At 36.1% G+C, this 23,532-nt stretch overlaps 1 protein-coding gene across 5 annotated transcripts in view; it reads left to right on the forward strand.

The window, feature by feature from the left end:
• ADGRL4 (adhesion G protein-coupled receptor L4) overlaps positions 1–23,532 on the forward strand; it is a 74,250-nt gene that overhangs the window by 44,184 nt on the left and 6,534 nt on the right. For 3 of the 5 annotated variants that reach the window (XM_071564666.1, XM_071564665.1, XM_071564668.1), the window contains 10 exons: positions 705–860; positions 1,382–1,452; positions 3,208–3,381; positions 3,471–3,654; positions 5,909–6,025; positions 6,739–6,932; positions 8,207–8,377; positions 9,893–10,096; positions 11,123–11,343; positions 11,438–11,504. In XM_071564666.1, the coding sequence (XP_071420767.1) occupies positions 705–860; positions 1,382–1,452; positions 3,208–3,381; positions 3,471–3,654; positions 5,909–6,025; positions 6,739–6,932; positions 8,207–8,377; positions 9,893–10,096; positions 11,123–11,343; positions 11,438–11,504 (1,559 nt within the window). Of the gene's footprint in view, positions 1–704; positions 861–1,381; positions 1,453–3,207; positions 3,382–3,470; positions 3,655–5,908; positions 6,026–6,738; positions 6,933–8,206; positions 8,378–9,892; positions 10,097–11,122; positions 11,344–11,437; positions 11,505–20,712; positions 20,788–23,532 lie in introns of those variants that run through there. The other 2 variants (XM_071564669.1, XM_071564667.1) reach the window with 2 other exon arrangements.

The raw sequence follows: 23,532 nt of genomic DNA on the forward strand, positions 1-23,532 counted from the left end.
ATAATGCAAAATAATCTGTATTCTAGCCAGGGAGTTAGTACCCAGTTCTCTTAAATCGATCAATTCATGGATTCCCTTACTGGAATTCATTGGTTTTACTCTTGGATTGTGCCCCACCCATTTAATAAACCTGTCTACCTAATGGCAAACTACTTAGAAATGTAAAATACTGTTTAGGAAAATGTTATTTAAACATGGATTAAAAAAATAATATCACAAGCATTTTAAAGGGCACTGAGTTTAATTCTTAGATTAAGGAGGTAGACAGAGTGCTTTTGCAGCATCTTTAAAAACTGCAAGTAATGTCTGCAGGTTTTCTTTTTTTTCCTATCTGAATTATAAAGCTGAGAAAATCTATTTAGTCTAATCTCTGAAAAATGGATTTCAGATCATATTCACCATGCCAACTATTTTGCTATGATAGAATTAATATGGTTTTAAAACATAAGCAATGTAGTATTATATAGTAATAAAAGCGATGATATAAAAATATGATCAATTATGAGTTATCCTTCTAATCCATAAGTATTATAATTGGCAGGGGGTTTTGCCATTAATATCACATTTTTAGCTTTTGCTTTTTTTTATTAAGTGAAATTTTATTATGAAACTGCTTGTAATGTGCAAGGCTATTATCAACAAAGCAGCAAGGTGTTAGTCTGTAAATACTTAATAAAAAATTCAATTTCTCATGATATTTGCAGATGTAGATGAGTGCAGCAATGAAGGAACTGTTGCCTGTGGAGATCATGCAAAATGTGAAAACGTGGATGGAGGGTTTAACTGCTCCTGTAAGGAAGGTTATCAACCATCCACAGGAAAATTGCAGTTTAAGCCAAATGATGGCACTTCCTGCCAAGGTACATGATATTATAAAGGTTTATGTGTTATTATAGAGATATATCTCCTGAGAAACCCACCAGTGCCTATTTATCTTCAGTTAGATTAATCAGCAAGACATGAAAAAGAGGCAAGGCAGTTGCAGCTACAATTCCTGAGAATAGAATAATTTTGTAAATATATTTTTGCTAAACAGCGTAATGAAATCCATTTGAAATAATGGTTACCTCCTCATAGTTGTCAAACCTATATTTCTTTCTGTAAATTTGAGCTGTCTCCTATCTTCATCTGTGTAAGTCCTATGGAAGGGGACCAAACTCTCTATCTTAGTAAAACAGCTCAGAGTCCAATCCAGTGCTGTAACTTTGGCCAACATAAAGTCTTTGTAATTGAAGTTTGAGAATGGAATGCTGTGTCTAATGTGCATAAATTCAGAATGCTGGTGGTTTCGGGAATGACCTAGACAAGAGCTTTTATAATTAGTATATATTGAATATTGCTTGAACTGCAATGTATAATTAGTTTCCTTTTATTTCTACAGAAAATCCAAAGGCCAAGTGTGAGTTGTTCAAAGATTGTATAACTGAACACATTAATAGAACTTTAGCAAGAGTAAGTAGCACTGGTTTAAAGATTAATTTCCAAATCTTTTAATTGTTTCTGTTTGAAATTGCTATTTCAATTATAATAGTTCTTAAACAGCTTTTAACAAGGGCTTGAAGCATACAGTTGAACTTAAGCATGTTTACAGAAGTCTTTTTAATAACTTCAAATTATTGGAACTGGGTTGTATGTTCAAGTCATGATAATAACTTGCTGGGAATCTGCGTGTTCTGTTTCCAGCAAAGTGAATCATGACGCATGAAAAATTCAGAAGTGTGGTAATCACTCAGCTGTTTCAGTAATTTCTGAAGTTGCACACTGTTGCATTTACTGATGCGCAATTATTTGCTTCTTCAGAAGGAAAGGCAGGAGGATAGCTTACAAAAGTAATGTCAACAAGAAAGAATAGAAAAGGGAGCCATAACATCTTGGTATGCTGGTTTATTTACTCCTCAAAGCGTAATATGCAAGTGATACAGAATTTACAGAAATGAAGAGTCTGGACTCAATTCTTTTTTCACCAGAAACAGAGATTTCTGAAACAAAATTTAAAATATATTAATTAATGCACTATGCTTTAGTCTACAGCTACATTATTGTCTATTTTTAAAGGATAAATTAAGCATAAGCATAAATAAATTAAAACCAATTGAATTGGTTTGAATTTGATATTAAACAGTTTCCTGAAGTTACTGGATTCAGAAAGATATAAATTTAAAGACTTTTATTAATCTAGTGTTATATTAGTGTTATATAGAGAGCTTTTATATATTTATATATATGTAGTCCTATATAGATAGTGTTTATTAATCTAGTGTTATATATACACATTGTGCTGCCATGTTTTCTATGCTTAGCTGCAATGGAATACTTTATATGAAATATAATACATGCTTATCACATTTAGGGACAAAGACATGGTAAATACCACAGCAGAATCTTAGAGTGAGATTTTTTTAATACATAGTCAAACAAAACATATTAATAATTCAAAATACTTTAATTTCATGTGAATAACTGACAGTTTACAGCCTGGTTTTAGCCTGTGTTCTAGTTGTATACTGTTTCAGTTAAAGACATAGCAAGCCTCATAAAAGCTGTTCAGCAGCAGAGAATACAGATCATACAAAATCAGATGTTGCTGGTTTTTTTATTAGATTTCAGTATTGTGAAGTAAGAAATATTTTCTTATTCAGCCATGAGACTGAAATTTGCAAGCTTAATCTTAATCTCACCCTCTCTTGCCTATATTTTTAAACTAGTTGTTTTATGTAAGTGCTTTTAGTAGTTCTTAAGCTGAAGCAGTGAATTTCAATAGACAGTACAGTTCACTCAACTATATCTTTAAAATTTGCATTTAAAAAAATACAAATACTGTGCATCCCACCTCTTCAGTTAAAATATAATAGAAAAGTCAACAGAATAATCACATCACTGGTACTTAATTATTTTTGGAGAACATTTAGTAGTTCACTTTGGATCATCAGGATAAATAAAAATGAGCTGCAGTAGGGAAAAAAGTGTAATGATAGCACATGACTTTTTTTTTAATCCTGATTGCTTGTTAGGATTACACTAGACATGTGTAACACCAATACATTATAGGTCAATCTGTTGATTTAAATAGTGGGAGGTTTATGCACAAGTGTCTTAAACACCAGTATGATAATACACAGAAATCAGTCATTTGCATTGGGTTAATTGTCAGCTGCAGAGATATGACTTTACTTGTTTCATTAATTTGTGCGTTGTGGAATTTTTCAGATTAGTCATTTAAAAACACCTCTGGAGATGCTGCAAGAAATTAATAAAAATACTTTGGGACCCCTTTTACCTGTAGATGTGGTTTCATATATTGAAGCACTGTCTTATTCATCACGGAATACCATACGCGACTCTGTCTCTGACAATGAAGCGCTTCGCAACACCACCATTAACGTGAGTGGATCAAGCCATGGATTTGTGAGGTTTATCCTTACTCTACAAATAGCGTCTGACTCTTCTCAAACATATGCTTTTATTTACAGGTCTTAGTCAACACTGTGAACAATTTTTTACAAAAAGACAAAATTACAGTCTGGGAAGCTCTTCCTGTAGATAACCAAAGGCGGAGCCTAACTAAGCTGCTGCATACTGCAGAACAAGCAACACTTCTCATGTCACAGAACTTCAAAAGGACAACACAGCTAGATGCCAATGCAAGTGACATAGGTAAGATGAAAAAAATTAATCTAAGGTATACTTTAGATGTAGATTGCAGTGAGTTTTTCAGCATAATTATGAAGATTAGAGATGGTGTTATGTGAATGACACAGGTGTTAATTTGCACAATTCTCATAACTAACACCTGACTTTCAGTGTAGGTATCATAATTTTCAAAGGCTGAACATTTGAGTCCAGAGCCCAGAAAAAAATTGAGAATCTGTGGGAAGCTGTTTTCAGACTCTCTTTCACAGTCTTATTATGGCCACAATCACAGTGAATCTGGATTCATTTTATAAGCACAAAATTATCCTATGCATCTTATTTGAGTAAAAACCACTGGTGGAACGAAATTTGGGCTTGATTTATATAGACTTTTTTACTCTTTTTGGTTTAGTGAAGGTATTGTAAATGAACTTTGAATCAAGTTTTTACCTAGTGAGTTTGATCTTGACTGGCGTTATTTCAACACAAATTTCTCATTTAAGAGGAATTCCACAGGAGAAGAATTGGTCAGTCTCAACTGCACCACTTTGTTCTCTTACCTTCACCTTATGTGCTTGTGTCTTCCCACCAATAGCTTCTGACTTTCCCATGGTAATAATAGTTTTACCATTCCTTCACTGGAGCAGAGTAAGGCTAACACCAGCTGCTTTTGAAAATCCTAATAATGCAGTACTGATTCCTTTCTCAATGGACATTGTTTCATCTTTATTTTTCTGAATGTCCCCAAACTATATATGATCTGATTTCTAATTTTAGATTTAGTATGGTGCTTCAGTGTCTCTCACTGGCTTCCTGCTTTATAAGATGACTTGATGAGAAAGATTCCTCCTGTGGTCCCAAGGCAGGTCAAACCACCAGTTTTTCCCTTACCTCTCTGAAAGTAAATTAGACAGAGTGATGAAAAAATAGGGCGGGATTTTTTTCCACTATATAGACTCTTATGTTAGTGCAGAGCACCTCTGGGTCTGCAGCAGATCCAGAGCAGTGCCAGGTGCTGATTGTAAAGCCCGTTCTCCCCGCCTCTACACACACCCCCACCTTCCCCACCTCTCTTGCTGGAAAGCAGAGGCTTCATGGCCACAGAGCTGATGCCATGAAGGTCAAGAGGAGAGGATTCAGGCACAGGCTCCAGTGGAAGTGTAGATATGTGTCACCAAGGGGACAGAAAAAGCAGACAGGGAACAGGGAGGAATTTCTATATTGAAAGGTTAATGATTTTTGGTTAGGTTTTGTTATAAAATGGTAAACTATATGAGGTCATTTCCAAATTGGACCCAAACAACAATTTTTTTTGTTATTGTTTTTCAGCATGAAAAAATTTTCCACAGGTCTTACGCGCCACACACAGTTATTTTGGGGCAAGACCTACAACATTACCACTCCCTCTCCACTGCTTTTTATGGTGCAAGCTCTCGAACTATGAGTTTTTCAAAACTCCAGCCAAATAAAACTATTTCTTATTCCCTGACAAACATTTTCTGACAGCTGGTCTATTGAATAGCTCATATTATTTTTGTGTGCTGTGCTGTAAGCAATGCAGATGGTCTAGCTTAGTGATATTCCTCCATCAGTCAAGTTTTAGTTTGTTTGTTGTTGTTTTGTTTTGTTTTTGTAAAAAAAGAAGAGGCCTGAATGACTTTTTTTTCATTTCCATCCCAAGTGATAAAAACTCAGCACTGTAATGAAGCAAGTAAAAAGCTCAATGGCCTCTAATGTAGTTTTTGTCCTGAGGGGTGATGCTTGTTTGTTTGCTTTTTGACAAGACACATCATTAGTTCATGGTGCAATGTGCATTTTGTAGCATGGATAGATTACTATAAAATATACACTTTTCAAAAATTGGCTTTTATCAAATGTTAGTATTCAGTAGAGAATTTTATGCTTTGCTTTTTATAATTGTGATTTGTGGCTGCTTTCAGAAATGCATTTTTAATAAAGCAATAGCTCTTTCCAAAGTAACCTACATTGTTTTTTTCAGTACCTAATTTAAGGCAAAGTAAATAAGAGACTATATTTTTCATGGAAAGAGTAAAAAGTATGAGAGCAAAATGTATGCATGAAAACAACAAAATATAGACGTTTAAACAAACATGTTATACTAATAACATTTTTCTTGAATTATTTTGCCCAATGATATATTCTTAAAATTCACAGTAATTATGCAATCCAGTAGCACATTTATTAACCCAAGTAACTGTAAATTATGATCAACCATAATGCAACTGTGATTTGTACTGCATTTTTTCTTCTTTTACAGCACTCAAGGTTTTTGCTTTTGATTCACACCACATGAAACACATTCACCCTCATGTATACACAGAGGGAGACTATATAAAGATCTCTCCAAAGAAGAGAAAGGAATCTCATGCTAATGGTAAGAAACAAAAGTTAGAGAGTAGGTGGGTTAATAAACACCTTGGATAGACTTGTACCCACTAGCAAATAATGAAAGGTGCAGTTTACCAAGACTGAGCTTTAGCACTGTTAACTACAAAGGAGACAAGATATTTTATCACCATTTCTCATATCCCTTTGTTGTCTCAAGACTGATCTTTCTAACATTTCCAGTGGCAAAGTGAGTATCCAGTGAGTTTTCACACTGGTACCTGAGCTTTATCCATCTCTCGGCCGTAGATCCACTGTATGACTTTGGACTGGCCTCTTCAACTCTCTATGTTACTTCTCCTCCAAAAATTGGTACATCATTTCCATTAAGAAGGTATCTCACTGGGGCAGGAACATGGCATCTTCAGAGACATTTTAGTTTATAAGATTTGACACCACATGTTGCAAAACAGCAGCAGTCATATATTACCCTAAGAAAAATATATATTCATATAACTAATTAGTATTTCCAGTGCAAATACACATTTTTATTTCTAATGCCAGTTACATTATTTTAAATAAAATTATATTTCATTGTCTCTAAAACATTATTATCAGTATTCTACAAAGATTCCATCTGCTTTGCATATTTTATGCAATAGCAGCAATAACATCTATTGTTTATTTTTTTCCTTAATGTCTTCAATTTTGTTCTTCTATAAAAACCCATAAACTACTAAATATGGTCTGTTTGATTGATAGGCACCATTGCAGTTGTCTTTCTGCGGTATAGCAATATTGGTTCTTTGCTTTCATCGCCCAAAAACCACTCCTCAAAAGATTCTTCGGAACAGAGACATACAGTAAGCTCATCAGTTATAGCTGTTGCAATTACCTCAAATCCACCTACACTCTATGAGCTCGAGAAAATAATATTTACCTTAAAGTATGCCAAGGTAAGGGGTTTTTTTATTATCAGCTTCAAATAAAACAAAGCATTAGCTAATCATTTTATGTGATGTAACCATACCTGCAGCATATGATAAACTGAGACATAATTCTGTTGTTTGCTGCTGTGTGGTTGTCATTTGTTACTCTACTCAGATTAATATGAAATGTGACATTCTAAGTGCAATATACTAAATATGATACAGTAGCAAATTGCTATGGGACTAAACAGCAACAATGTCATCTTTTCTGGGTTGTAGAATGGCTAAAATCTAGATGCCTGAACCAGAGAATAATACAGGATCTTGACTGTTTTGTATTTAGATGTGGTTTTATCCTGTAAATTTATTGGACAGTTAAGCATGTATATTAAAAAAAAAAAGGAAGAAATGCGTCAAAGTTAACCCAAAAAGTTAACCTGCAGTTAGAGGTTAATAGCAAAACCTATGGTTTTGAAACTCTTTATTTCTGAACTCTGAACATATTTATTTAAAACTGAGAGGTTTTATTCAGCAAATATACATTTTTACTGCCTTCACTAATATGTGAAGAATCATCTTACAAGGCACAAAAAATTATCAGAAACTTAACAAGAAATCAACTCTGCAGGGAGGTGAGCAGTGGGACAAAGTTCTGACCTTGATTACATAGCTTTTAAATTTGTTACTTGCCTTCTGAGTTAGAAATCACCCGTATATAAATTTGCATATATTTATAAAGCCTATAGTACAGTGGGGACCTTATCTTTGAAATGATGTAGTAAGCACTATCTGTACTAAATAATACTAATGGTCTTACTCATCATTGTTGTATAGCAGGTGATATAACAGGTGTGATATGACCCTTGTTTTATCCCAGTTTACTTTGTAAAATGAACAGAATGAGTCTCAGATTTTGAACGGCTCATTTGGAATAGGTTATGAGTAGCACAAGCAATGTGGCTGTAACCTTGGAGTTCAGTCCATCTTCAGCAGGTGCAAGTGTATATTTAACAATGTTTTCAGTAAGTAAAAATTCCAACATGTTTGCAAGTGCCAGAAGAGTTCACTAATCTGATTAGACTACATGTTTGGTGGCGTATTATCCGTGTGGATAAAATACTTTCATCCCCAGCCATGTTTTAATTGTTTGGAATAGGCCTTGCAGGATGTACTTTTGTTTCCCAACCTTCCAATGGTAAAAAGCAAATTTTAATGAATTGCACTGGCTAGCTTAAGAAAGGTCTCTTGATGGGAAATAGCCTGCCTTTTGCCATCAGTAAAACATCTTGTTTCTGTTCCAGACTGCGGATAAAGACATTAAATGTGCATTTTGGAACTACTCAGCAGACACAATGAATGGCAACTGGGCTACAGAAGGCTGTGAGCTGACACATTCCAACGCCACTCATATCTCATGCAAATGTAATCATCTGACTCATTTTGCTGTTTTGATGTCCTCAGGTGGCTCTGTTGTAAGTGCTATTTTAATTTAGTGTTTTACCTGATACTTTCTCCTGTTTTCATTCCTTATGTTTTTATTTTAGTGCAATCTACATACTTGCTCCCCTTCATGTTGTCTCTTAGTTTTGTTCGGCAAACACGCAATTTATTATGCACAGAGCAAACAAAATTCCTCCCATATGTGTTTGAATTTCCTTATGTCCTTTCTGTAGTATTACAGAGCAGCGATGCAGCAAAGTATCTTGTTCCAAATATACAGTCTGTTGTGCTTATTTTTGGAGCATTGCTTTTCATTTTAAATCCCACTTTAAGACTGCTGTGGGATTTATCTGCCATTTATTGGTGGTCAGTAACCATATGGCCTTGAATTTCTCTTTCACAAAACTTTGCCATCCATTTGTCTAACCTTGGCATGTAAAAATCTGCTTTAAATTCTCTCCTGAGAGTTCGCAACAGCATAATCAATTGGAAGTTTATGACTATTAAATATGGACACTCACAACAGGAAAAAATTGGGAGAATGACCACTCAATTTATGTCCTTCTTTTCTAAGAAGCCCCATAGATTTCCAGGGTCTCAGTGGGGATCCACAGAAGCTTAGGTCCTGCCTCAGGAATAAGGTATCAGAACTGACAGCAAGCAGAATATTAGCATGAATATACTGTATTGAGACAGTTCTCTCACACTGTGAATTTCATGCTGATAGAGGCTGTTTCCTGGTTGCTAAATAGCATCCTGTCTTCAGTTCAAATTTAAAACCTTTGCAGGTACTTATATAGTTATTTTTAAAAGAAAGGCTGGGAGGTGAATAATCTCTGATCCTTTATTTAGAGAAAAAACACTTAGATACATTTTATGGTCAGCTGAATACTATCCTTTTGCTGATGTACAGCCATGCATTTCAGAGATTCTTTGTGCAACTAGCAAGCAGCAAAAGAAACTGTATTCTTATATAGAAAATATTCACATCTGGTATTAAACTATCCTGTGTTTCTTTGGGGAATGTTCATGTTATGCGTCCGAAATAGCTTGAAGTGATTGTTATTTCAGAGTCTTGTTTTGATCATGTTGCAAATTCAGTAATACAGTTATTCAGTTTTGCTTATCTAAGTCACTGCTGTGATAAGTTCCTTTTATATTAGAAAATGTTCATGTCATATTAGAAAATGTTCATGTCATATTAATATATGTCCTACTGCCAGTGTATTTGTCATTCACTCAAATGATCTGATTTTGAAAATCTTATTAGGAGATACTGATGTTAATAAAAAGTTTTGTTAAGAAATATAAACTCCAAAAGCAGGAATGTATACAGTTTATTACTAATTTCCCCTAGAATTATATCCCTCTCACAAAAACCCAATACTTTTTAGATTATCCAAAGTGTACATTTCCAGTGAAACTCTAAAAACAGTCTTGATTAATATTTTGTTGAAAAGAATAAAAGAGCTGTATTATAGAACAAGGTCTTTCTTGAGAAGGTACAAAGCTGTTCTTTTAAATACTATATTATAATTTTCCCCCAGGGTGTTACAAATTATAACATTCTTACAAGAATCACTCAGCTAGGAATAATTATTTCGTTGATTTGCCTCTCCATGTGCATTTTTACATTCTGGTTCTTCAGTGAAATTCAAAGCACTAGAACGACAATTCACAAAAACCTCTGCTGCAGCCTTTTCCTGGCGGAACTTATTTTTCTGATCGGAATTAATATGAACAATAATAAGGTGGGTAGTTTTCACTTTTGTCTTGATTTTGTATTACAAAGTAAATATACAGTATAAGATATGATCTTCTGTTTGCTCCTCACATGTCCTACCTGCAATAGTGACCCTGACTTCCCAGTACAGTAACAGGAAATACAAAATGGTCCTTTAAAGAAGCAGGACCTTCATATGAGCTGGTGTGTATCGACTTTGCTCCATGGGTTTTGTTTAAACTTCTAACCGTCACTGAGACTGTGATCTCATGTGTTCAGCATTTTCACTGTTCAAACCCCTTAGGATGCTGTACAAAGCCACACTGATGGCTCTCAGGGTCACGGTTTTCCCTAAAAGCCATGCCAGAGCTGCAATTCCAAGCTGACATCTAAGCTACTGAGCTGTTGGATGGAGGAGTGCTTTCCTTCCTATGTGTGAGGTCTTGACCTGCATCTCTTGCTTTGCAGAAAGCTAAACTGTTGATTTTTGCACCTACAATTAGTTTGAGGCAATAAAATTATGCATGTTATCAAATTACCCCTACTATAAATGGCTGAATAGGATTTAAAATTACTTGAAAAAATATGGGCTGTTATCCCTGAGGTAACACTCCAGTATTTATTGATAGAAAAATATCATTTTACAAACACTTTGTATAGCAAAAGTTATTTCAGAAATAATTCATTGTGATACCTAATTACATTGATATCAAAATCTTAAAAATTAGTTTTGTGTAGATCAGGAAAGCATATAGACTATTCACATGTAACTATAGGATAAACCTTGTCAAGTAATTTATACCATTTTTCTGGGAAAACATATAACAATTTTAAAAGTTGAATGTAGTCTCTTTATTTTATTAGTTGCTATGGAAAACACTGATGAACAAGTGTGCTCATGGGTGTAGGCCAAGTTCTTGTCAACCAGCACTACAAATGGGCTGCTGAGTCACCAATTTAGAGTCGCTTGGTTGCTGTGCATGTACTATTATGATATATTGGAAAAGGCATATTAATAGAATTATGACTCTTGTTTCTCTGATTGAATTTCTAGCTCTTCTGTTCAATTACTGCTGGATTACTCCATTATTTTCTTCTAGCTGCTTTTGCATGGATGTGCATTGAAGGCATTCACCTCTACCTTATAGTTGTGGGAGTCATCTACAACAAGGGTTTCTTGCACAAGAATTTCTATGTCTTTGGCTATGTCAGTCCAGCCGTGGTTGTTGGAATTTCTGCTGCACTGGGATACAAGTACTATGGCACCACAGAAGTGTAAGTCATTGTTTCTGTGTCCAAATCATCGTACATAAGGAGACAATAATCACAAGAGCACTTTTCAAGGCATTTTCTGCTGTTTAATTTTCAGATGTTGGCTTAGCACTAAGAATAACTTTATATGGAGTTTTATAGGACCAGCATGTCTAATAATTCTTGTAAGTATAATTTTAATTTTTTTATTGTAGAACATAAAACCAATAATAAAAGGTGTTTAATAATCACCCACCCATTGCCAGGATAGCTGTGAGTACTAATTATAGGGCAGAATTGACTAATTTAGTCCTTTTTATAGTGCCTCTAAATTATTTATATGCTGTACATTGAAACACTTTACAGTTTGAAAAATGAATTTTTGACCAAAAAAGCTCAATATAATATCAGAGGGGTTTTTTTCTTACTCACTTTATTTTATCCCAGTGATGTGAGAAATTCTGTGAAGCAGAATGGCTTTTACAGAGAAGCATCTTTGTATGTTGTTGGCATCTCAGCGTGGCTCAGCAGGAGGTGTACACAGACACTATCCCAGCAGACAGATAATCTGGTTTTTCAAATGTTGTGTGACTTAATCTCTTATCAGTGATCGGTCATCTTTGTAAGATTAGACTGTCATCTTTGTGGTCTTATCATTCCCATGTACCCTGTCATCATCAAAGCTATTTTAAACTAAATTGCGACGTCAGAGAAAAGAACCCACTATTTCACACGGGCAGACAAGTCAAGTATTGATAGCCCTATTTCAGCTGTGAAGAGGGCCTTTATAATTCTTATTGGAAGTGGTTTCAAACCTGCAAATTTGGCAGGTATAATATGTTCAATTCTGAATCGAGACATTTTGGGGGCCTTAGGAGCATTTCTAAGTGCTATAAAGCTTAAGGAACCATTCCAGCTGTAATGGGGCATTATTGTGTGTGACTGTGTTGACAGTGATCTGGCAATAGCTGGAGCTAGCAGAAGGAGAAGGTACAATGGTGAGGCCTCATGACATTCTATGGTCAAGTTAGTTATGACCCTTTGTTGCTTTGTTGTCATTAGGTGAGAATGTGAGGATTTGTAAAGAATAGAAGTGGCAGTGCCTAACATGTACAGATTTGCAGTAAAACAGTTTTATTTCAAGGTATTCGCCATTTCAAAGCTTAATAAAGTACCAGGTATAATTCTGGTGAAATTCCCCCCTGGATTCCTACTGCATATTGGGGACAGCTGGGAACAACCTGCCAAATGCAAATGTAAGACAATGCCTCCCCATCTCACCCTCCTGGTGAGCGCAGCAGATTTGGAGAGAGGCAAAGCACTGTGACCTTCCTTGCCACAGTACTTCTGGGTTCAGATAACCCTGACGGACAGCAGGTTTACTACGGTATAACAAAATCATGGGGAGACACCATCCTTTACTAGGAAATTCTTGAAATTCTTAGGTTTAAGTTTACAATTTCATATTTCCTCTTTGGCCCTTATCTCTTTCTTACATGGAGGCAGGAGGGCTGGGATTTTTTTGTTATTTCTCTTATTCCTGTTCCTCATCTGCCTTCAAGTGAAGATTTATGCAATGATGTATCACTGTACAGTTAGCACAAGAAAACTGCATTATCAAAACATACAAAATCCCCAAAATGTATGCATCTGTAACCTTGTTTTCAGCTCTAGCTGAGCAGTGCCTAAGGGGGATCTCAGGTACACAGCACAGAGGCAGAGCAGGTCTTCAGTGACTTTGCTGTAAGTCTGGCTGGCTGCAGAAGCAAATCCTGCAAGCTGGCTCAGAGGCCCTTAGCCCCTCTTTGAGCACTCCAGATCTTCCAGCAATCCCTGCAAATTGAAAGAGAAAGGGGAGGTGATAGAAGATGATACAGGCCTGTGTGCCAGTGCAGCCCTCTTATGGATGAGGAGAGTAGCCAGATAGTTTCTTTTATTTCTCTCACTCCTTTGCCTAAATAAAGCCACACAGAAGAGCTGGACAGCAAAGAGTCCTGTGGTTGTTCAGCTACTTTTTGTGTGTTATAGAAGTATTTTTTGCAAGCTTGTTTTCGCAGTATCTGTATACCTTTATAATTGTTTCTTCATTATCATGCACCACTAGGCACAGGGGAAAGGTAACCTGCTTTCACCAAACTGTTTCAGCTGCTCCAGGGTTTTTTTGGAGGATTTGGACAGCTTGCTTTGATGGAGTGATAGAAAACTGAAGGCCGAACTGCAAGAGACATGTTTTCAGAGGGCAGGTAGCTAGGTAATTTGCTCACACTCTATCCAAGTAACCATTCAAGAAAAATATGGAAAACCCTATGAAAATAGGCACCAATGCTAGAAGATAAAGTTGGTGTCAGATGTCTTCTCTGTGGAAGACACGGTGCTAGAGGTAATTCTGTTTCCATTGTCCAGTCCTGTTGAGCACACTGCATGGGCACCACGGTGACAAAGATTAAACTGTTTCCAAAGTAGTGCCACTCAGGAAGTCCTTTTAATTACAGGAGCTGATCTTTTGCCAATATTTCCATTCTGCCCACAGCTAATTAAAGAAAAATAAGTGAAAAAATACTAATTAAGGACTCTGCAAAGAAAATATCATTTTTGTTCCACAGTAACCAAATAGGGCACTGCAACCCTCATATTGAAAGCTGAGAAATCTGGCAGCTTCAAGCTTACCTTTAATTCTGAGCTTCATTTACTAATAGAATTGAAATCACAGATTTTCCAAGACAGTCTGGATAGTGTGGATACCAAATCTCTGGAGAGCTACTCACCACAAATCTGATTCTTGCACAAAAACATTCAACTCCTTGTCAGGACAAATGCCCTTGTACCTAAATGGTATTCTCCATTTCTGTGAGTAGGTACCCAGGAGATTTGTGGTTTGGATTATACTGTAATATGCCTTTGAGACAGCATGTAAATGATATAGAACAGAACCAACCCTGTACCAATGGGTTATCTGTCTCAAGGCACATTGCTTCAAACACACTCTTGGACTGTAAATCTGCGGTAATAATGAAGCATAGGGAGCTCAAGTGTTTATCAGAGCACAAATTAAATTCTCCTCTGATTGCCTAAGCAGAAACACTACTTCTGAAGTGCTTGCTTATTAATATTAAGTCTCCATTAGAAGTCTTAAGTGCAAAGCAATGCCCTTATTGATCCCATCTGAAAATTATTATTATTGTTATTAGATTGGTGACTGTACATAAAAAGGAGTGGGTCAGAAGCTCTTTAGGTGGTGTTAGCAAAGAAAGAGCATTTTAAACCTTTATAAAGTAAGCTGCAAGCTGAAGATAATTTCTACAACTTATTTCTTCCACCTAATATTTGTAATCTTTAGAGCCACGACCATTTTACCTAAAACTAAGCAGTAGATTAGATCAAAGCATGCAAGTATGGAGAAATTATTTATCACAAGTATTTAAACTTTTTAATAGAAAAGTGAGTTTATCTCAAGTTTTAAGGGACAAACATTCACACACCACAACTCATGTCTGATTGAGACAAAGACAAATATAAACTCCAGTGATAAAAGGTACAGGGCTGGGGGGTGGGGAATGAGAGAATAAAATGGAGCCCTAGAACACTTTATTTTCTATTGTAATTCATTCTTATAATAATAATCTGTAATAAGAAATGTGTCAAATGGAAATAACTATTTGCCACCAAGGTAACATAGCTGCAGTTTTGTTGAGCATGCAATGTCAGTCAATAATAAACCCCTTCCCATTGTGTAGGACTTCAACTTGACTTTCCCCACCTCTGGCATCATAGCTTGTTGAGTGGGAGCAGACCTGTGTAAGGGCTTTATTCTGCACAATAGGTGTTTTTGGAAACGTCATCTTTCAAACTCTGTAGACACAGCTTAAGTCCTTCCACTTGTATCTATTTGAGGGATAGTTATACATTAGTTATCCAATTGGCAGTAGTAATAATGTTGTTTCAAAGGGTTGGCCAAAGACTATTAATGCTGCAGTTAGGAAAGTCTACAAGCCATTAAAAGGAAAATTTGGAGAAGAACCACAGCTACTCCAAGTGCAGTTATAGCCAACCCTTTTAATTTTCCTATCTCCCACAACTTTCTCCCATCAAATCTGTTCAGCTGAGATTTGTGCAGCAAGTTCAAAATCACACACAAAAACATGATTTGCACCTTTACAGTATCAAAAGAATCCTGTAAGCTTGTTGTACCCACTGTCACTGCCACAATAAATTGACATATCTCTGTGAGGAACCGGGACTCAGAAGCGTGACATGTTGTAACATTAATAGGTGCAATTTGCCATTTGACAGTATAAATCTATCAGTATCATTTGTTGAGATCACCTCTGTAATGACAAAACACAGACTTGCTCTTTGAGGTTGGAACATTTCCAAAATTGAACATCATCCAAATAATTCTCTCTGTGGCTGTTATCCAAACATCCCAGTGCTATGCAGTGAGAAGACAGCTCCTGTACACTGTTCCTTGTTTTACTCCTCTAATGAGTGTTTTCAGGGACTTTGAAGGTGTCTGGCTTGGCTTCAAGTTCCAGTTTCTTGAAACAATTGGTAATTGTAGCGTTTACAACTATAAAAATGGCTTATAAATGAACCCTGCAATTTTCAGAACATTCTTGTACACTTGACTTGGAACATACAAGCCACGAATAATTCTTGGGAGCGGTGTCCTCAGAAAATCCAAGTCTTTTTTAATAAATGTAATGAACAATCAACTCTAACACAAAAATGTTCTAAGAACTGCAATGATTGATTACCATACTGTTTTGAACCTTTCTTGTATAAACGAATGGGTAAATGAATAAAATATACAGATTGTAGTTGCAAAATACAAAAAAGTGACATATGAGTGATGAAAACAGGCTAACAGTAGAGTAATGCTTTTCATTAAGGAACTGCCTGCATATTCATTAGAGCTAGTCAATTACTTAAAAAATATATTCATCAGATAATTTATTTGATGAATTTTACCATTATTTGTCAAATAATTTATTCAACAAAAAAAGGTAAAATTAATGGAATAGTCCATTTATCAAATCTTATTGGACAGCTTTGATTCTTATTCAGTTCTGTACATTTAGGTTGATTCAGGATTAGTAATACTGCTGCAATCAATGCAGAAAAATTTCTGGCAAATCCATTATTTAGCTGTTTTCTCATATACTCACAAATTTCATGTACTTAATCTAGGCTATTAAAACTGAATGTCTTTCTTATTGAAAAGTAAATATTAAAAAAACTTAAGATTTTACATTTTCACAAGCTTCAATATTGAACGTGGTCTGACAGTCCACTGTTACCATTTAAAAAACAAAATAAAAAAAACAGAAAGAAAAAAGCAGCTCTGTCAGATCACACTGGTGCACTGGCATAATCAAATCAGCTGCATTTTTGGGGTTCATCACTTTATTATCCCTCCTCTTTAGTGAAGCATCTCATGTTTGTTATTTCATGATATTCTAAGAATTACTATTTAAAAAGTTGCTTGACCTTTGACTTCCATAACAACAAAATATAGCACCATCTCACATTTTTAGTGAATATTTATGCTTTGAAAATTCTGTGGGGTTTTTTCCAAAGGATTACTTGTGATAAATGCCTAGTTATGTTTCTTAGATAGATGAGAAAAATATACTCTACCATTTACTTTATGTTTCTCAGAAAATAGCTGTTTTAAACATTTTTTTATATCTACTGCTGTTCCTCAGTCTGCCTTTTTAGTGGAAATAAATTTCCTACAGGGACTAGGAATGGCTTTATTATTCTTTACTAAAGAATAACAGTTCCCCATTCATTCATTCATGAAGCCCCTCTGCGGTTTCAGTTAAAGGTGTCTCCATTGCATTTCTTATGCCATTGTGGATAAAGTGGAGATAATGAATTATATAGTGGCATTAAAGATTGAGTCTGCAACTTTGTTTGAAACAGATTAGTTCAAACCACAGTGCTGTTCAGCAATAACAATACCTGCTGTGCTAAATAATAACTGAGTCAGAAAATGCTTGTGCTGTTCAGTGGACAAGATCAGCTTAAATCTCCAAGTGGCAGCATCCATATTGCCATACTCAATGGATGCGGTTTCTCAGCAAGACCAGAGCCTTTCCCTGAATTAAGAGTTTTTCTTCCTTCTTCCACTAAAGCTCCTGATCTAAGGTTCCTGGAAATACTTGGAAAAAAGAGGCTGTGGCCATTAGTCTACAACATGAAAATTGATCCTATGTTATTAAATAGGAATATATATATCACATAAGCCTGAAAGATTCTTGAAGGATGTTCCAATTAAAAGTGTTTGGGTTTTTTTAAATGAGCTTAGTAGTGTTGTAAGAAAAAGTACATGAAGTTCTCCCTCACATTCATTGAAAGGACATTAGACTTGAAATTCAAGCATGTCCTCTGTTGCCAGGAGTGAAGTAATCAGACACAGCAGGTGAGAGAATACAGGTGGATGCCAAGGGGAAGGGGAAGAGCACCTGCAGTTGCCAGCTGGCTGTGCAGATTTCCTGAGACATTCCACAGCTCAATGCAGGTTAATGTCTCATGCATCCTCCTTGAATTCTAGGAAGATAAACTGTGCCTGCTCTTTTAATGGATCCATATATATCAAGCTGTAGTGGATTTTTTTCAGGAAAGCTGCACAATTGTCTGAAATCAGTTGGCTTTGTTGCTTTTGGGTTCTGTTTCTTTTTAATTGCTTAATAACCTCTTGGTCATTTTTACATTGCCTTGCTATAAACACAATTACTATAAACATATATGCTTACCCTAAATTTTTCATTGAAAGGACACCATCAGTTTGCTTTAGATAGTAAATACAGACTGATGATGTCTTTTGGACTTCCTTAGTAATTAAATAATGACTGTATCCACATGACATTTTCTAAGAGAAATCATATTTTCTTCCACTGTTCTACTGACCATTTGATTCATCACTGACAAGTATTTAGAGAAGCAAATTTAAATTGGCAGTAGTGATTGCATATGAATTTTCTGGTTGGAAATCTCACTGGGTCATTGAAAAAAGGTTTTTTGCCTTAGAATAAGGCATGGCATAGGATTTTGTGACCATGCTCACAGCAGAATCATGGATATGTCTGAAAAAGCAAAAGACAAAATCCTCTAGAGGATCTGGCAAACTGTGGAAGGCATGGATAGCTTTCTGCAAACTATTCACACCTCCAAAATGGAAAATACAGCTTGTTTTCAGACTTCACATGTTCCTGATGCTGCCTCCCTCCCAGTATGTCATCTATTCACTGAAATTAGTTGTGTAAAAAGATTGTGTAAAACGATTTCACTCCTCTTTGCCAGGTAAAAATCCTTCTGCAAGGCTCCTGCATGAGGCTCCAAATGCAACCTAAGAATGGTTTCCATGTATGCAAAGAAACCATAGGAGAGGAGTAATATGTAGTCTAAAGCCCTTGATGTATCTTGAATCATTTCAATGAACAGACTGAATTATTTTACTACCAACTCACATGAAAACATAGCTTCTCAAAAGCTTCTTGGAATAGTGGAAGAGTAAATCTAGTAATTAATTACACTGTGAGCAAGATAGACCCCAGTCCTACCATTGGACCTAACTGAGCTCACAGTTATGGCTGAGGTCAGGTACAGCTCTGTTTGTTCATCCCTCTTCCCTTGGCTGCAGAACTGAGGGAAATAAAAAAATTTAGGTCAGTATGTGCTTAGCTTTGCAATCCAATAAGAAATAACATTGAATCCACAAGTCTGAGAAGCTGTTTACACTGCTGAAAGGCAGAGAAATTTTGTATATTTATTTATATACAGCTTGTTGTAAGTGTTCTAAATATAAAGGAAGTAATTGAGTCTAAATCTATAGCTTGAGGTATGTAAAAGAAAACTTTGAAGTATTCATATATAAAGAGTAATCCTATGTTCAAATCTTATATTTCCCAAGACAAGGTTTGAAATAAACTCATTTAGTTATGTTTTAACTTTTAAAACAAGCAAAATCATTAAAATCTTAGAACCATAAAATTCTAACCCTGCATAATTGAAAATATTTCCCCAAAGTATAGCCTAAAGGGGGTTTGTCAATGTTTTTGTTACATTTTCTACTCCCAGATAAGACTGCTGTTGTATACTTCAAGCATTCGAGAAGATATATTCACTGGGGACATGGTAATGAGATAAATCAGTCAGGAGACAAACCCAGACTGTTTGACTGCCAGCTTGTGTCCAATTTTATGCAATTAATATAGCATACATTTTCATTTTGAAGCTTAAACTCTTGTATTGTTAATAGCTTAATTCCATTCCCCCCTGACTGAAATAACGAGACCCACTGAATGTTGTCATTTCTCCCAGCCATTAGCCATACAGCCAGAAAGACAGAAATGTATTGCTCTCCATGGCAGAATTTAGACCATCACAAGCTCATTAATTCAAACACTTGTAATGAGGGTCATTGTACAGACTGATACAGATACAGCTGCTCTGAACTTCAGACATTTTTTGAAAGAGCCAAATTCAATATGATATATGTAAAAAATTCAAGTATATGCCTAAGAGAGCAGCAGGAGAAATTTTCTCATTCTTTTTTGTGAGATCTGACATCAGCATATAGATGGTTTCATCAATTATTGAGACAGAGACTAAGAAAGGAAAAGGGAATGATTTGGGGGTTTCGTTTTTGAAGTTTGAATGTAAAGTGTTCAGACTGAATCAGAACTAGTATGCCTGAGTCTTTAGAATTAGCTGCCTTTTTCTTATACCTTCTCTTCTTTGTAACCCTAGAGAGCCTTTAAAGGCTGGTATTTGAAATGTTTTAATAACTTTTGAAAGGCTGGGGTGTATCTTTTACACAAGGATATCATATATGAAATTATCAATTCCTTTTTCATTCTATAAATAATGTGTATTGGAAATAGCCCCAAAAACTTATTCTCATATTAAACAATTACACCATTGGGTTTTTGTTGGTTTTGTTTTGTTTTGTTTTGTTTTAAAAAAAGGTCTTTAGATAATCCTGGATGAGGAAGTGGGGAATGAGGGAAATCCAAGTCTCCCTGCTCCAGTGAATATATAATTATTTATATGGCACAGAATAGACCCAGCAGCAGCAGTGAATAACTGGTACAGAGCCTGGAGAAACCAAAGGTCATAGCCTTGTCTGAATATTAAGTACAACAGCAAATCATGGCCCTGTCTCCAACATCCCATATAAATGCCCTGTCCACAGGGATTTTCATTGTTCCGGAGTGTCCTTTCTGGTTTTATTCAGAAAAGCGAGCCTAATCAGGAAGCCTTCCTTGGTGAAAGTATAGTCTAAAACAGTAAATGTCTTTTAGTGCTAATGAACTGACATTTTTCAACTAAAAAAAATTACTAGACAATTTTTTTAATGACCTGTCCTGATCCGTTTCATTTCACCAGGTGTCCAGGTGCTAACTGAGCTACCTGCATGAAAGATGGACCATTCCCCCCTGAGATTTCAAGTGCTCTTTTGTCTTGCTTGAAAAAAGGAAGGGGGGGGAAGAAGGAAAAAAGGTGTCTTCATTGTCATATTTGACAGATATCAGCTACTGTGATGGGGCAAAATGATGATATATCACTTCACTCAGTATCTCACAATTTAATTGTAATTAATTATAAACGAAACTAAAGCTCTTCAACATGAGTGCAAATATTTTTATTTGCAGGCAGATGTTTTGCATGATTTATTAAATTTTGTGTAGTTCATACCATTCAATGCTCAACTAAAAATAACCTACACAGAGAGAATTTCATGCAGTGTGGAGCACTATCATATTTACTCAAGAACAGAACATTATGTTACTCTTCCAGTATGTAAAATAAGTACATTTAACAGGGAAATTAAAGACCTATTTTAAATATAGCAGTTGCTAAGCAATGTGCTATTAGAAGAACTCCAACGGCTTGAAACATTTAGGATTTTAGGACCTACAAGCTCATTTTTATATTATTACTTAGTTTCCAAAATACAGTTAGCAATTAAGAGAGAAGTTTGTAATTTGCTTAGACAATAGATGAGATTGTTCCTCAGGGCTTTCTGCTGTGGCAGTCCCAGACCTGCTAGGATTAGAAGTCAGAGCAGCAGTATCTTGCTCTCCCCCATGCCCACCGTTGTGCAGTTTTCCTTCTTTACAGAAGCCTGTGCAGAAGCCCTCTGTTCAGGTAGCCATGGTGGTAGGGAGAGGGAGGGAGGGATGCAAATCTGCAAAGAGATTTGGAGAGTCATCCTAGCTGTGCATAGGTTAACTCCACACACAGCTTTTCCCATCCTATCCTAAAATACATATGATTGATTGATTGATTGATTGATTGATTGATTGATTGATTGAATGAACAGAGCTACCCAGGCTAATTCCTTTGGCAAAGCCTACTTATTGTTGACAAGACAATTAGGAAATTTCTCTAGAATCTTCCACTGCTTTTTCTCTCCTACATGAGGAAATTATCCAGACTGATGCTATGGGTCAGATCTGATCCTAGGACTTGTACCACTCCAGATAGCTCTGAACGCTTCCTTGTGTACCTGCTGGATCTTCTTCATCAACATCACAGTTCTGAACATGGGAACTACACCACGGAGGTCCCCAAAACAGCCGCAGGAAAATTTCTCTATCCTGCTTTATACTACAGTGTGAATCCATGATACATGAAATTGCTAATCTGCACAGTGAAACCTGCAACAGTGTCCATTGTTTCCTTGAATCCCTTGAGACTGACATTCTCTATGGTGTGTAGTGCTAAAGCCTTGACAATGCTGGTGCCGGTGGGAGTTTTACTATTTAACTGAAGTTCTGCCATTGGCTTAAAGGGGCCAGAAGTCAATCCAAAGTCCTAAATCCTTCTGACACTTCACACAGGTGACCTCCTTGAGAGAAATGTACCAAACACTTGTCATCCACCCTTTAAACTCACAGTTGTACAGTGAAACTTAGGTCAAACAGATTTGTGTCTCCTTAGAGATTATCTAAGGTTATAAAAATACATAAATGCAGTTTCCCATATCTACAGAATCCTGACTTCATGGGATCCTAATAATTGCCCTTATTCAATGTCTGCTGCACATAAATATATTTTAAGTTTTCCATTTCTTCATAAATATACCACAACATTTCTAGAATTTAGGAAAGCTAAAAATACTTTTACAAATATCTTTAAGGAGACTTGATTCCCTGAAGATACTGGGAGTGGAGGCTATTACTGCATGAGCCCTTGTCTTTGCTTGACTACTTAAAAAAGAATAGATTAATTATTAAAATTAGTTCTGTAGTGCACCTGAGCATGAAGAGTGAAACATAATTCCCACTGAATTGCAGAGGAGGCAGGGCTAAGGATGCTCAGGACTTCACAGAATCGGGCTGGCAGGGAGAAAGTCAGAGGTTTCCTTTGTGAAAGAGTAAGGACTGAGTGCACTGTTTGCCCAATAGGAATTTGGAGTGCTTTGTTAAATAAATACAATTAAAAAAATAATTCCGTTCTGAGTTTGGAATAAACGCAACTCCCCTTCATTCTATTAGACTTGCCAAGAAGCCCCTCTCAGGACATGCAGCAGGTTCTCTGACTACTCAGCCATGTAATAACACTGAAAACAAAGACACAAGAACTTGTCGAGTCACACTGTAACATCATTATTCACCTGATAAAACTGTGGCCGTGCCATAACATTTCATGGTTTGTGTTTGCCCAAAGCTGCAGAATAACTCTGCTCATTATACAGGTAACTTGTCCCCAAAGCCTGTGTGCAGCAGCAGCTGTCCCCAGGCTGGCCCTTTCCAGCCCTGTGCAGTGCCCATCCTGAGCTCAGTTTCACAGTTGCCTGCACATCTTGCTCTGCTCCAACTTGCTCCCTCTCCAGAGACAGCATGCCTTATGTTTGCCATTTCATTCTCATTCACCTTGCCTGTCACCTTAAGGCAGTCTTAATTATAATGTCAGTGAAGGTTTATTCAGCAAGATCTGAAGATTGTGCGTTAATTATAAAAATGAAAACACACGATTACAACCAAAGTAAGTATAAAAAATTATTTGGCTGCTACTTGTCCCAGATGGAAGATTTGGGGATCCAGGATTCCTTGTGTTTTCTATATTTTGGGTGACTTTTACAGCCTACCACCTCAATTTCTGCTAATTTGAAACTCAGTTTTAGATACAAATTCAAATGTCTTAAGTGCTTGTACCTTTAGCCAAGGTGACTTGACTTCCCATTCCATTTCTTGGAACACA

Source organism: Pithys albifrons, chromosome 10 (genome assembly GCF_047495875.1).
Source record: "Pithys albifrons albifrons isolate INPA30051 chromosome 10, PitAlb_v1, whole genome shotgun sequence".
In the NCBI taxonomy this organism is placed as follows: Eukaryota; Metazoa; Chordata; class Aves; order Passeriformes; family Thamnophilidae; genus Pithys; species Pithys albifrons.